This window comes from Bos indicus, chromosome 28 (genome assembly GCF_029378745.1).
Source record: "Bos indicus isolate NIAB-ARS_2022 breed Sahiwal x Tharparkar chromosome 28, NIAB-ARS_B.indTharparkar_mat_pri_1.0, whole genome shotgun sequence".
NCBI classification, from domain to species: Eukaryota; Metazoa; Chordata; class Mammalia; order Artiodactyla; family Bovidae; genus Bos; species Bos indicus.
The window spans coordinates 43,728,220-43,742,844 of NC_091787.1; the positions used below are offsets into that span (position 1 = coordinate 43,728,220).

General features: G+C 42.6%; 1 protein-coding gene across 4 annotated transcripts in view; it reads right to left on the reverse strand.

The window, feature by feature from the left end:
* The window catches only part of ERCC6 (ERCC excision repair 6, chromatin remodeling factor), a 73,016-nt gene that overhangs the window by 16,086 nt on the left and 42,305 nt on the right, over positions 1–14,625 (reverse strand). For all 4 annotated transcript variants that reach the window (XM_019953715.2, XM_019953716.2, XM_070781971.1 and 1 more), the window contains 3 exons: positions 14,326–14,461; positions 3,751–3,921; positions 3,072–3,248 (listed from right to left, as the gene is read on the reverse strand). In XM_019953715.2, the coding sequence (XP_019809274.2) occupies positions 3,072–3,248; positions 3,751–3,921; positions 14,326–14,461 (484 nt within the window). The remainder of the gene's footprint in view (positions 1–3,071; positions 3,249–3,750; positions 3,922–14,325; positions 14,462–14,625) is intronic.

The following is a 14,625-nucleotide window of genomic DNA, read 5'->3' on the forward strand; positions in this document are numbered from 1 at the left end:
ATTTAATTACTGTTATATACTTAAACCCTAAAGTAGAGATTTATTCAGTGCTTGACCCCACCCCCCCGCAGGGAAAAAACTGCTTTCAAACAAATCTCAGTTTATAATCTTATATTCTCCAATGGCCACAAAGGGGCTGCTACTTCACAAAACTGAAGATCAAACGCTAACTCTAGGGAAACGCCGCAGCAAGGGAAACAGCAGATAATAAGCAGAGATTACTGCCCACAGGAGATTCAGAGCGTAAATTCAAGGAAAGCCCTATGATCCCAGAAATGAAAGGTCACTCACTGCAGCCTAAAATGCAGCAGATGGCTCTGTAATGGATCTTGGCCACAGGAGATGGGCATTAACCGCCCAGAGAAAAACAAAGACCCACAGCACAGGAAACCACACCCCTGCCATTTACTTAAAGGCAAACAAAGACTTCAATAAATTATTGATACTTAAAAAAATCTACATAGGCTTAACAATCTACTATATACTAGTTAATGGAACAAGAAAATCTCCAACCAAAGCTTAAACAAGTTACCAGCAAAATGAATAATAAAAAGAGCTTGACCATAATACATTAATACAGAAAAATTCATGTTAAAAAATTAACATGGTAGAAAACACTTCAAAACATCCTAAGAACACCTCACTCAAGTGTGTATGTGTGCTAAATCGATTCAGTCATGTCCAACTCTTAGAACTGCTATGGATTGTAGCCCGCAGGCTCTTCTGTCCATGGGATTCTCCAGGCAAGAATACTGGAGTGGATTACCATACCCTCCTCCAGAAGATCTTCCCGACCCAGGGACCGAACCCGTTTCTCTTATGTCTCCTGCACTGGTAGGTGAGTTGCTTACCGTCTGAGCTACCCAAGAATGGCAACTATGGCATTACCGACTCGATGGACATGAGTTTGAGCAAGCTCCAGGAGTTGGTGATGGACAGGAAGCCTGGCGTGTTGCAGTCCATGGGGTCACAAAGAGTCGGACACGACTGAGTGACCGAACTGAACTGATGATCTTAAACAAAAAGGAGCAAATAATAGCAACACCCTTGCTCCCAAGGACTTTACAATCTAAAAAAGGAAAAAAGACAAGTGCACAGACTTCTGAAACAAAGACTTCAAGGAAGAAACGAGACTATTTACATCATCCCCAAGTGTCCCCCCATGACTTATCAACTATACAGAAGAAGAGGTAACTGCAAAGCGTTTAGAAACGTGGCACGCTCATCACCCTACCCAAGTAATCAGACCACCACCAACGAAGGGAGAAACCCACAGCACGTGCCTCCAGATAGGAATGGAACGCTAAGAAACGTCATTTCTGGGATATTCTTGCCAATAATGTGTAACCTGATTCCAATCATGAAGAACGGAAAGACAAACCCAAGGTAAGGGACATTCCACAAAATAACAAGCCTATAGTCTTCAAAAATGTCAAGTCAAGCAGGCAAAAGAAAGATTAGAGGAACTATGTCAGATGAAAGGAAAGGGAAGAGACACGGGACTTACTGGACAACCGACACAATGTGAATGGCACACAGGTCACATAACAGAACCACGCCCCTGCTGCAGACCGCCTCCTGACTCACACTCCTGCTTACAAGGTGGTGTGACATCTCTGTCCTTAGTGAATACAACTGAAGGACACAGAGGAAGGGGTACAGTGTCTGCAACTTACTCACATGATTCAGAATACAAAAGATAAACTCCGTGTGCGTGTGTGAGAGGTAGGGGAGAGGGTGGGAAGGAGAAATAAAGCAAATATGGCAAAATGTCAGCAAAATGCTAAAAACCAGGGAATCTGGGTGAAGAGTGTATAGGTGTTCTTTTTACAATTCTTGCAACTTTCCCTTAAGTTTGAAATTATCCCAAAATAAAAAGTTAGGAAAAAAAACAAAAATCAGGATACCTAAAGGATAATGGGGGCTCAATGGAGGAAGAGAACTCTTATAAAAGTTAACTGAAGATCAAAACTCATTTAATCTCAAAATTTTAAAGGTATTAAAATGGTTTTCGATAATCTTCCAATTTTAAAGATCTAATATTCTTTTTCTAGTTTTAATATTTCAAAATCTGTGACCACCTCTTTTGGTGGCAGGCTTTATTTCTGTCATAACCTGGCAGGTACAGGCCCCGCCTAAGGCTGTGCAGAGACTCTGCCCCCAAATGCTACAAACTGCCCTCCAGTTGGCCCCATGTTTCTGTGAGTGACAATTCCACTCTGTCAGTCAGCCAGGCCTGAAAGCTCAGGGGTCAGCTGCAGCAGAGCTCGTCGGGCCTCCCCCACCCAATCTCCTTTACCAGCTTCCTTATCCGCCTCCACGTCTTGTCTGTTCTGTCTAGAAAAGGCCACCTGGGACTCTTGCTGTCCACCTTCTCTTCTCAGGACCGCCACCCACAGCCAGGTCCAGGCTCTCTTCACCCTCACTCCCAGCAACTCCAGCAGGTCCCTCAAGGCCAGCCTCTCCCCCACCACTACGTGCAGCCTGAGCAGCCCTCCGAGCACAGCTGTTCCCGGCCCCCTGCTCAGACGCCTTCAGCGGCTCTTCCCTGCCTAAGCATTTCTGCCTCCCTTCACGACCCCACTGCCGGCGTCCACAGCCTTGCTGCAACTCCCCAAGCACCTCCAGTTGCGGCGAGCATGCCTCTCCACTGCCCGGGGCCATACAGAGTAGCTGCATGCAGACAGCTGCTCTAACCTAGAATGCTCCACTCTTTCCAGCCTGTTTTCCCAGCATCAGGTTAAAGGATATATGTCTTCTTAAATCTTTCCTGGTTTCCCCTTTTCTAAGCGTTTACACTACTTTATAAGATGCACTACCCCAATTTGCACCATTATATGCTGTCCAGAACGAATTCACTCGTCTCATAAACCTGACTGCTCTTGAATATTTTACATGATTTTTTAAAAGCTCATCTGGAAAATTATGTGCTTTTGAGCAAAAATAACTGTGATTTTTATAAGCTGGGTCATTGGCCTTACATTCTGAAAGACTTGGCTACAAAGTATAGTACTTAGTAGGACTGTTTTAAGTATTAAAATGACAGAAATGTTACCTGCCCAATACATTACCTGTACCGGGGAGGCGTTTGAATACCCCCCCATGGTGATGGGGACTGAGAACTGCTCCATAAACACAGGCAGTGTGCCCAGCTTTCCCGGGAAGATGAAGTCGAAGAGAGACCACAGCTCTCGCAGGTTATTCTGCATCGGTGAGCCGGACAGGATGATGCGATGAGGCGTGCGGAACTATTACAGGAAAGAAAGGACTTTGCTATTAAATTCATCTTTTAACACATGATCACCAACCCTACCCCAAAACACTCCCATGCAATCCTTTCATTTAACACAACTACATATCATTTTGGTCTCCTCTAAAATGTAGACATTTTACGCAACTTCAATTCTTCAATTACACAGAGAAAAAATATACATATACATAGATAATGTATATATATGGAAGAATTTTTCTTACTGTTCAAGTTGAAGACTATGGACTAGAGTTGGATGTGGTTACACTCTAACAACTGATCTATACAAGAGACATTCAGTAACATCAACAATTAGAATCTGAGGAAACATGATTAAGGGTAAGAACAAAAAGTGTTCAGCATTAAGGCAAAACATGTATTTCAAACTCCTTATGCAAAAGCACGAGGGAAGATTCCCTAAGGGTGTTATTAAAAGCAGAGAGTGTATTCTCAATGAAACACCATCCGCCTGGATACCCCCCTGTTGTAAGAGGTCACACCTGTTTGCAAGCAAGGGTGACGGCAGCATTTGGATTCCGAATTTTGTGTCCCTCGTCCAAGATCACATAGTGCCAGTCATGCCTGCTGATATCATCTTGCATCAGTCGAATGTAGGAGTAAGAAGTGATCAAAATCCCGTGACAACGAGCAATGTCTCGAACTAGTTTCTCCTACAACGATGACAAAACGGCAAAGCCAGTTTTAAATAAGTTAAATGAACGTGACTGTTTTTTTCCATTCTTTTTTTTTTAATTGGAGGATAATTGCTTTACACGTTGTGTTGGTTTGTGCCATACAATGTGAATCCGCCATAATTATATATATATATACATATGTATACACATACACACACACACACACATCCCCTCCTTCTTAAGCCTCCCTCCCCTTCCTAACCCAAGCACGACTCTTAAAATCTACCTTTCAACCATGACACAGTCTAAGGCACTTTATAAACATGTACATAAACATAATACATACAACCTAGTTACGTACTATCACACTGGAAATCTACTTTATGTTTCATTAATCTATAAGCTGTAAATGCTGATAATATATTCACTATTATGGGGGAAGAGAGTCAAAGAAAACCAGAAAAAGATGTAACATGTAAACACTTGCCCAACTTTTATTTTTCCAAAACATCCTTTGTGTTACTCCATATTAAACTTCCTTCCATATTAAACTGGGCTTCCCTGGTGTCTCAGACAGTAAAGAGTCTGCCCATAGTACAGGAGACCTGGGTTCGATCCCTGGGTTGGGAAGATCCCCTGGAAAAGGAAATGGCAAACCACTCCAGTATTCTTGCCTGGAAAATGCCATGGATGGAGGAGCCTGGAAGGCTACCATCCATGGGGTCACAAAGAGTCGGACACGACTGAGCAACTTCACTTTCACTTTTCACTTTCATATTAAACTTAAAACAACAAGGTGGATGAAAAATGATTTTTGATTTTAAAATGAAAGCAAGAAAATGAAGGAAAAGTCAAGGCAATAAGAAGGACAAACCCAGAAGCTCTAACGATGTGTAACATGGATTCAAGGAGGACAGAGCACAAGGGATTACAAGAGGTGACTTTTTAAAATGATACCAAAACCTTCTGAGAAGACTAGAGTCCATGGAGCAAAACACTGCTGAGTGCCAGGCAGACACACTGAAAAAGCCGCACACCCACATATATGCCGACTAGATGTCTGAATTCCAAAAACAAAACCAAACAAGAGAAATGCTGCAGCTTCTAATTAGAACAAAACAGATTTTTAAAAAAGATTCCCTTCAGAAGAAAAGGACTCTACCTGTGTTGAATATCTTTTCTGCAACACTAAAAATGTCAGAGAGCAAAGGGAAAATCTTTCCATAATTCTAAGGAGAAAGCAAAGATTCTGCAATTCTGCACTGATCCAAACTAGCAGTCATGCTTGCCAGAAAAAAAGTAAATTCCACCTTCAGACAGTCAAGGACAAAAAATAAACCAGCAGGAGGTGGCCTTGCAGTGGCGTGCTACATCCAGCTGGTGCGGGGCGCCGCCACTGTGAGAACGCAGTCCCTTTGCCTGGTGGGAGGAGGGAGCTGAGGACTCCACACTCTGCACCAGAGTGGACAGCAGAGCTCCCCACCTGAGGCTCAGCACACACGGGGAGCTCACAGCACCTCTGAGAAAGGACGGAGGTCCTTACCTCAACTTACCGATGACAGAACTGTGGCTTAGAGAGAGTAAATAATATTATCAGGCCACAGAGCTGGGAAGAGGTGGAGTGGGATTTGAGAGTAAAAAAAAGAGGCCAACTCCAGAGCTAGTATTAACTAAGCATTAGGCAACACTGCGGAGAAGGCAATGGCACCCCACTCCAGTACTCTTTGCTGGAAAACCCCATGGACGGAGGAGCCAGGTGGGCTGCAGTCCATGGGGTCGCTAAGAGTCGGACACGACTGAGCGACTTCACTTTCGCTTTTCACTTTCATGCCCTGGAGAAGGAGATGGCAACCCACTCCAGTGTTCTTGCCTGGAGAATCCCAGGGACAGGGGAGCCTGGTGGGCTGCCGTCTATGGGGTCACACAGAGTCGGACACGACTGAAGCGACTTAGCAGCAGCAGCAGCAGCAGGCAACACTGCCTCTTAATAATGAAAGAAAATATTTTTAAGGGACGATTACATGTAATATACTTACCAATCTTAAATTACTACAGCAATAATTAAACATTAAAATAGTTAAATAATTAAATGTTAAAATATTATTTTAAATACTAATGAAACGGCTAAGGATCTAAAATACAGATCCTGTATATATATATATGTATAAAATATATATATAAAGGATGTATTTTTGCATTACTGCAAGTCCAGTATAACAACCAAGAGTGAAAACAGGAGAAAAATAAGAGTGTACTAAAAAAGAAAAATCCCTTCTCCAAGGGTAGAATGGGGTGTACACAGGTAATGAATCCTGTTCAATTCTTTACCGTGACAGAAAACAGGCTAAAGTACATTTGCAAAAAACGCAAGCCCATTTGCTGATTAATAGCTGCTGCTGCCGTTCAGTCACTAAGTCATGTCCAACTCTTTGTGACCCCATGGGCTGCAGCCCATTGGGCTCCTCTGTCCATGGGATTCCCCAAGCAAGAGTATTGGAGTGGCTTGCCGTTTCCTTTTCCAGGAAATCTTCCCAACCCAGGGATAGAACTCGGGTCTCCTACTTGGCACGCAGATTCTTTAACACCGGGAAGCCCTAATAATGGTGGTTCAGTCATGTGTCTTCGGCATAAATATCAGAAAAGAACCAGACTGTAGGACTATCAAACCACTGTAAGGCAAAGAAAGGAACAGGCAACAGACAGGTGGTTTCAGACCTAACTGGAGAAGGCGATGGCACCCAACTCCAGTGCTCTTGCCTGGAGAAATCCCGTCGACGGAGGAGCCTGGTGGCCTACAGTCCATGGGGTCGCGAAGAGTCAGATTCGACTGAGCGACTAAACTTAAAAAAACTAAACTTCAGACCTGACGTTTATTTCGGGGTTGCCATGTGACAGTGGGCTGGCAGCAGTGACATCTTCCACTAGGAGAGCATGGCCAAAGCCCAGACTGGCACTGAGAATCGAGTACACGGACGATTAAAGACATACCAAGGAAATGCAAACAAAAACCTGCGGGACACGCCACTGCTTCTCAGAATTCCACCTCAGGAGACAGAGGAAGACTAAAGGCAACTGAAAGTGCAAAAGTTAGGTACAAAGGAGCCGAGGCTCACCGTCCGTGAGCTCCTTTTGACGACTCTTAGCAGAGCCTCAGCCCACATACAGGCCCTCATTCCTCACACCCCACTGAGGCGGAAATCAAACCTAGCAGCCATAGCATGAGGTGAAAAAGGGAGAGTGAGACAGTGAGATAAAAACAAAAACCAGGGACGCTTAAGGACAAAACTCGCAGAACTGATAGAGAACGCATGTGAACAGCTCTTTGAAAAGACCCCAAAAGAGAGAGACCTCTGTAAAGTCAGCCTGCAGAACGGACTGACCCGGCAACGTGGGGGACGTCAGTTACACAGAGGCAGCACACAGAAGAGCAGCCACGCAGCGTTCGATCTCACGCCACCCGAAACCTGAGAGGATGCGCGCTAAAAATAAATAAGTTACCGAAATGGACCCAAGAGAAACGAAACAAACCCATCAGACCATACTTAAAGACTTGAAAACAATGCTAAACTTTTCCCACCAGAAGTCTACTAGACCCAAGGGTTTTAAAGTGAAGTAGGTATCAACTCTGTGATTTAAATGGCCCCAAAATACAGAACAAGACTAGCAAAATGCTGTCTTCAAAACCAACAGAAGCAACATACTCACATGTACTCCTCACTAGAGATTCATTGCTTTATAAATAAAAATTTAGCACTATATTAAGTGAATAAGGCATCACAGGAGCAGAATCACTAAATATTAGGAAAACCAATACAATTATTCATATAATCATACATCATATAAATTTTATAAATTCAACATTTTCAAAAATATTACCTTAATAAACAAAGAATTAGAATATTTTTTAATTCAATAGAATATAAGGGGTGTAACACTGACCAAGACAACTGTGAAAGAGGAAGAGAGAAACTGTCTTATATGAGACACACCTCAGGGCTCACCTAGAACTTCAGAGGTAAGAGCCATAACGCCTGGTGCTAGTGAAGGTTCGGCAAGTGAGAGCTGCACCACTGACATGACGCTGCTGAACCTCCTCCCCGTTCATGACGTGCAGTCCCTGCACAAGACCGCACAGAGGCCACAGGGAGTTAACCATCTCCTGACTATCTTTTGGTACCTTATGATGAATACACTGCCCGCCTCCACCCACTTCTCCCTGACCACAGTGCTATCCACGGCCTCGGGCCCCACCATGGCAGCGAGTGTCCAGCGAAGACGTGCAAGGTGTCCAGAGATACACTGCTCCACCTTGCACTCATCCCACCAGTGCTGAGATCCCACCTCTGGCTGAGTCAGAAGCCAGAGGTGATTGCAACAGCTCCTGTGCATCTTAATTTTCCACTGGAATTCTGAGCAGGCAGCCATTGCAACTCTACCCCATCTCCCCCTCCTCCTGGGAGAGCAGCGGCTGCTAGAAACCATGAAGCAGGCAGGGTGAGGGACAGCAGCAAATGGACGCACAGCCACGTCCTATGCCGAGTTCCAGGCATGGAGCTGTGTGCACAGAAACGGGAGAGGAGAACAACGACTGTGTGGGGCCTGAAATACGGCAGAAGTGAAATTACCACTCATGTTTCTAAAGTGTCCACTGCATCAGAGCCAAACCCTGCCCGTGTGGGTCCACGTGTTCATGGCTTTGGAACCGCTCGCTGCTGAATTCACCAGCTCAGCACCGTCATCCCACTACACTCCAAGGAACACCACCCTGAACTGGATTCTGGACGTCCCTGTACCCCAGTTAAACAAATGGGATGCTACGCCGCCCAGTTACGCACCACAAGGGCGATGCTTAGCTTCATGGGTATGTCTAAGAGTTGAAATTTATTTGGAAAATTCTGTGATTTAAGCTATAGCTATCGAAATACAAATTTTCTACTATATTCAGAAAGATGTATGATGATGAGGAAGAATCAAACATGCTTTTATAAAAAAGAGGAAGAAATTTGCTGAACGTCTGCCCTGAAAATACAACCTCCATTTAACAGCCTCTGGGTAAAAACACATCTAAGACTATTTGTTTTCACCTGATTCAATCTCAGAATTCTGTAACTGCCTAGACCAGAGTTTCAATAATGGTGAATTGTTGAATATTATGGAGGTCTCTATCCAAACACTTAAGACAAATCATCTCGGGCGGTCTCCAAATTAAAAGCTTGTAAAATATGTAACCTCTCCTAGTTTTTGCAATTAATAGGGTACATCTGCAATTAGCCTGACTTACTGAATGCAGCGCTGCTGTCATTAAAAGATGTCTGTGAAAGTGCTGCTGTTATTATGGAGGCTCAGGAGACCAATCCCTCCTAGAGGGCAAACAGTGGACTGGTGGAAAGCAGCAGCCATAAATCACACTGTCAGGCAGCAAGGGGAGCCGGGAGGAGCACAGGCACGTGAAGGCCATTCACAGCAAACGGCCCGGCGCTGCCCAGGAAGAGTTTACTGCACCTGTAATTAATTAAAATTTCCTTCAAGCCAAATCTTTAATAAACAAGGATTTGTGCTGACAATGAAGAAAAAAGGGCCCCGGCAAGATAATTTTACAATATCCTTTACAGAACAAGCGCAGCATCGATCATCTCTCGTATCAGGTGTGCACGCCGTCTCGAAAGTTAACAGGAACTAACATCGCTTTGTGTTATAATTTGTGTACTTGGAGCGGATCTGAAATATTTAGGATGCCTAAGGGACCACGTGGTCCTTTTCTACTTTTGTTATGTTTTCTCTCGACTCCCAGCTTTTAAAAAGCCAAGTCTTTTCATGCTAGCGTTTCAGAAAACGGGCCTTTTTAAAGAACATGCGATGGCAGTGGTGCCAGACGGCCCATCCTTGTGTGGACTCTTCTCTGGTCACACCCTGCCTTTCCCAAAAAAGAATTTTAACATTCTCTTTCACTGTATCCACTTGGAGCCAATGTACCTAGACACAGGGTGAAAAAGGTAAAGGATTGTGAATATCTTTGATAAAGCGAGTGTGAACTATCTCAAGCATAATCATACTGAATCAGTCAGAAGCATCAGAATGTCTTTTCTCAAGCACTGAGATGAAGAGGCCAGCCACACTCTGTTTTCAACACCAGGAATCACCTGGGTGAACGCTGCACGCTGGGGAGCACACTAAGTTTACTGTGCACCCGTACGAACCCAACACATTCTCAAAAGATTACTAAAAAAAATACCCATTTTCAGGAGTTCAAACAGGGCTGAGAGAAGCTGAGCAGCTTGCCAGGTCACAAAGCTATAAAATGGCAGACCCAAGACCCAAGCCCTGGCCTGGCAATTGTAACATCTAAGCCTTTAGATCTTTATGCCACTGCTGCCTTTCCTAATCCTATGGCTCTAAATACCATGAATGAATCAAAATGATCAGTCTCCTTGAATTATTAACATCAAAACTATTCCACAGTATTACCATGTCCTACAAAGCAGGGAAAGGTGAGAGAGCTTTAAAGTGACAACTGCTTCAGAATATAAGCAAAACATTTCTCACGAGACATCTTCCAACAACTTGAAAAAAGGGTACTTAATAATTAAACAAACTTTACTACACAGTGCTAAAGATGCCACCACCTGCTGTGAGTTAGTAAGTATTATAAAACTGTCTTATTATCTTTTCATGTATTTTCTTTCCCCAAGAAAATGGTTAGTTTTCCAAGCCAGTTAGAAACATAATATCCATTTTTTGCAACTCAAATAACATCACACACCTAAGTATTGTATTTAACATTCAGAAAATGAAGATCATGGCATCCGGTCCCACCACTTCATGGGAAATAGATGGGAAACAGTGGAAACAGTGTCAGACTTTATTTTTCTGGGCTCCAAAATCACTACAGACGGTGACTGCAGCCATGAAATGAAAAGACGCTTACTCCTTGGAAGCAAAGTTATGACCAACCTAGATAGCATATTCAAAAGCAGAGACATTACTTTGCCAACAAGGGTCCGTCTAGTCAAGGCTATGGTTTTTCCTGTGGTCATGTATGGATGTGAGAGTTGGACTGTGAAGAAGGCTGAGCGCTGAAGAATTGATGCTTTTGAACTGTGGTGTTGGAGAAGACTCTTGAGAGTCCCTTGGACTGCAAGGAGATCCAACCAGTCCATTCTGAAGGAGATCAGCCCTGGGATTTCTTTGGAAGGACTGATGCTAAAGCTGAAACTCCAGTACTTTGGCCACCTCATGCAAAGAGTTGACTCATTGGAAGACTCTGATGCTGGGAGGGATTGGGGGCAGGAGGAGAAGGGGACGACAGAGGAGGAGAAGGGGACGACAGAGGATGAGATGGCTGGATAGCATCACTGACTCGATGGACGTGAGTCTCAGTGAACTCCGGGAGTTGGTGATGGACAGGGAGGCCTGGCGTGCTGCGATTCATGGAGTCGCAAAGAGTCGGACACGACTGAGCGACTGATCTGATCTGATCTAATTCAACAAATAAAGATTAATCAACTTACGTATCAAGTTTCTCTCCATTAGAAAAAGGGATCATAAAAGATAATGAGAAAAGGAAAATCCTAGATTCCTAGTAAATGAGATTTCAACTGACCATTAAGGAGATTCAGAGCCTGAAAATGTTCTTATCCGATTTGATCATTTGATTGAAAATATTGGCCACATTTTTTTTTTTGCATGGTTGCTGAATATTCATTTGATAATTCAAAATTATGCTGTCAACCAAAATGAATATTAACAAAGATAATACAGGATTACATGGTGAGAGAGGTGGGAAGCTAAAAGGAATTTAGGGAAGAAAAATGATAGCTAAGCTCCATGAGAAATTGCTTGATCATTTGATATCTATTTTCCAAAGGAAAAACTTTAAAAAATTTCAAAGTTTAACATCTGCAAGTTACAACAAAACTTTAGAAAAATAATAATAATCTACTGAATAATAATTCTGGCATTATTACACTGTTAAGCTTCCCAAAGAGAAATTCTCTTCCCTTCCCTATTTTCTCCAGCACTGAATGTCCCTATACCAGAGTGCTGCCATTTTATTTAGACAGGACAGCCAGTGGCACAGAATGTTTCCCCATGGAAAAGAGGAATTTCAGCCTACAGGATGGAAAGGTAGACATCAAATGCTGGCTTAGCGGACAGAACAGCACTTGCAGGATTTGAAGTGTGATTAAGAACTGTAAACTCTGTTGCAATTTAACACACACCTGTAAGCCAACGAGTGTGCATGGTGGTAACAACACTCTGCACACAACAAAACACACACAAAAGGAAGCAGCAGAGCGATCAGATGCCCCTCAGTGCTTCATCCAGAAGCCAGAGCTCTGACCTCAGAAATGTTCAGAAAAAAGGAATTTTGTTTCCAGAAATGGAAACAAGGCCTGTGTGGAGGAATTAACACATTTTCCATATGCTTTCATCACAAATAATAAACTGATACTAATATTAATAATAAACTGTGTTTCTAAGTGGATAGTATGGTTTGAAAGATACAGAAGAACACCTTTTCAATCTTTTGCATAACAGCTTACATCTTTAGGGACATGAGACGCTTCATAACGGAAAAGGAAGCATACAAAGAGTTAAGGGTCAGAGTAAAAACACAGGCCTCCTTACTTTTCCTCAAAACTTAAGTAAGAAACTTTCAAATTAAAGTCCTCGGTAAACCATTAAGTACTAGAAAAACTATGAACAATTATATGTATGCACGTATCTGTGCATAACCAGACATCTCAGAAGGTGCAGATCACTGTCAAAAAAAAGTGAATAATCTGTTCTTTAAGGTTCTGTTTGCCCTCCAAGCAAGTTAAGGAAGCAAGACTCATCAACAGAGGCACTGACCAATGTCAATTCTATTTCCATTCGTTAGTCAATGCATTTCATTTGCTTGAAGGCTGCTTTTCAGGCTAACAGAGGAAATACAAGTGGGCCATGATATGGTGAAGGTGTAACAGAAAAAGCACAGAAGAAAATAAAAGGATAAAGAGGAACATGTGAAAAATATGCTTTTTAAAGATATGCCATCAACTAAAGAATTCTAGTACAGGATTCTGCAATACAAAACATTAAGAAATGTCAAAAGACAAAGAAGTGAAAAAAGCAATCAAAAATATTTTACAAGGGTGATAACAAGATAGTTATAACAATTTAGTTTGACTAGAAAAATGATTGAAACTTATTCTCATGCTACTAAAAAAACCACTTTTTAAAAACTGCAGCGTTTACCTCACTTCATTAATTATTTCAACTCACTTGTTTTCCATTTATCGTTTAAAATTCAGGGCAAAGTCAGCTGGTTTCAACAACAGCTAGTAAAAGCAAGATTCCACCTCACCAAACTTGAGCTACCAAATTATAGATACTCCTGTTTCACTTCTAACAAAAGCTCTGCTTACTCATCATCATGAACAAATAGGAATTTGGAGGAAAGGGGGTCTTGGCAGAATTACAAAGACATTGGAGCTTAGTGGCTCACATGTACTTAATTCAGCAGGGTGAACACCAGCCCTCTCAGGGGCACTGCTCTCACGGGCATGCAGACCTCACTCGCGAGCTACGACAATCAGCAGAGAAGGCACGAAGACCTCACTCACGAGCTACGACAATCAGCAGAGAAGAGCTCATAACAAACTGCCACTGCTCATCTACAGAGAAACCTGCAAACCCCAGTGAAAATGTGTAATTATCATCTATTCAGCTATAGGGGCACTTGGGGTACAAAAATGATGAAGACATAGTCTCCACTCTGCAGAGTTTACAGTCTAGATGATAGACAGAAATGAGAATTAAAAAAGCATAATACAAGCTATCTATGCTACCCACAGAAGAACAGATGATAAACTTCCTTTTGGATGATGTGGCTAAAACAACAAGTAAGTGAAGAAATGCCACCTTCAAAGAACAGTGATTATACTTAAATGGCAATCAAGGATTCAGAGAACAAAAAGCAACTTAATTAACTAAAAGGCAATAATACAAATAACGAAAATGTCAAAATGGCAGGCTGTTCTTTTGCTCATTAAAAACACATTTTAAAAGCATGTTAACAAATGCCTTTACTGATTAAAATACTAATTGCATTTTGTACCTACTTTCCTAAAACTGTTAAAGCCAGTAATGCCTCAAATCCAGCCAGTTAACTACTGCATAAGGCCCTTGATTTCTGGTCCCACTCAGGGTATCAGGCTTGTGTTTCACTGGACAAGAACATGTCTTGTCATCACCATGGGCTGTTAGAATGATAAAGCCTGCATTCACAACTGTTCTGAAAATACAGAGTTCTAAAATGAATCAAGAACAATCAATGCATGAAAGAAATATCAGAACATACATCTGAGAAATAAATGGATCAAAGCAAAGACTATCAGGTAAAATGGAAGGTTTTAAAACAAAAACAAGCAAAAAGGTGCTGAAGTATTGTAATGTTACCTTCTTGTGGGTAAAGGACCCGGTTTCGTGCAGAACTGCCACTCTGAATGCAGGCCACCACGTGTGAAACTCCTTCACCCACTGATGCATCACCGTTGTCGGACAGACAATGATGGTCGGACCCAACCCCTCGAACCTGCACCCAGAATGTCCAAGAGGAAAAGACAGCCGTGAATGACATATACGGATGATTAACTGCCAAAACATGAAAAAAGAAACAAACAAAACTCTACAGCTCAAAAAGGAAAATCCTACTGAGGATAAGCCCACCTGGTGAAATCCCTACAGCCCCATTCATCA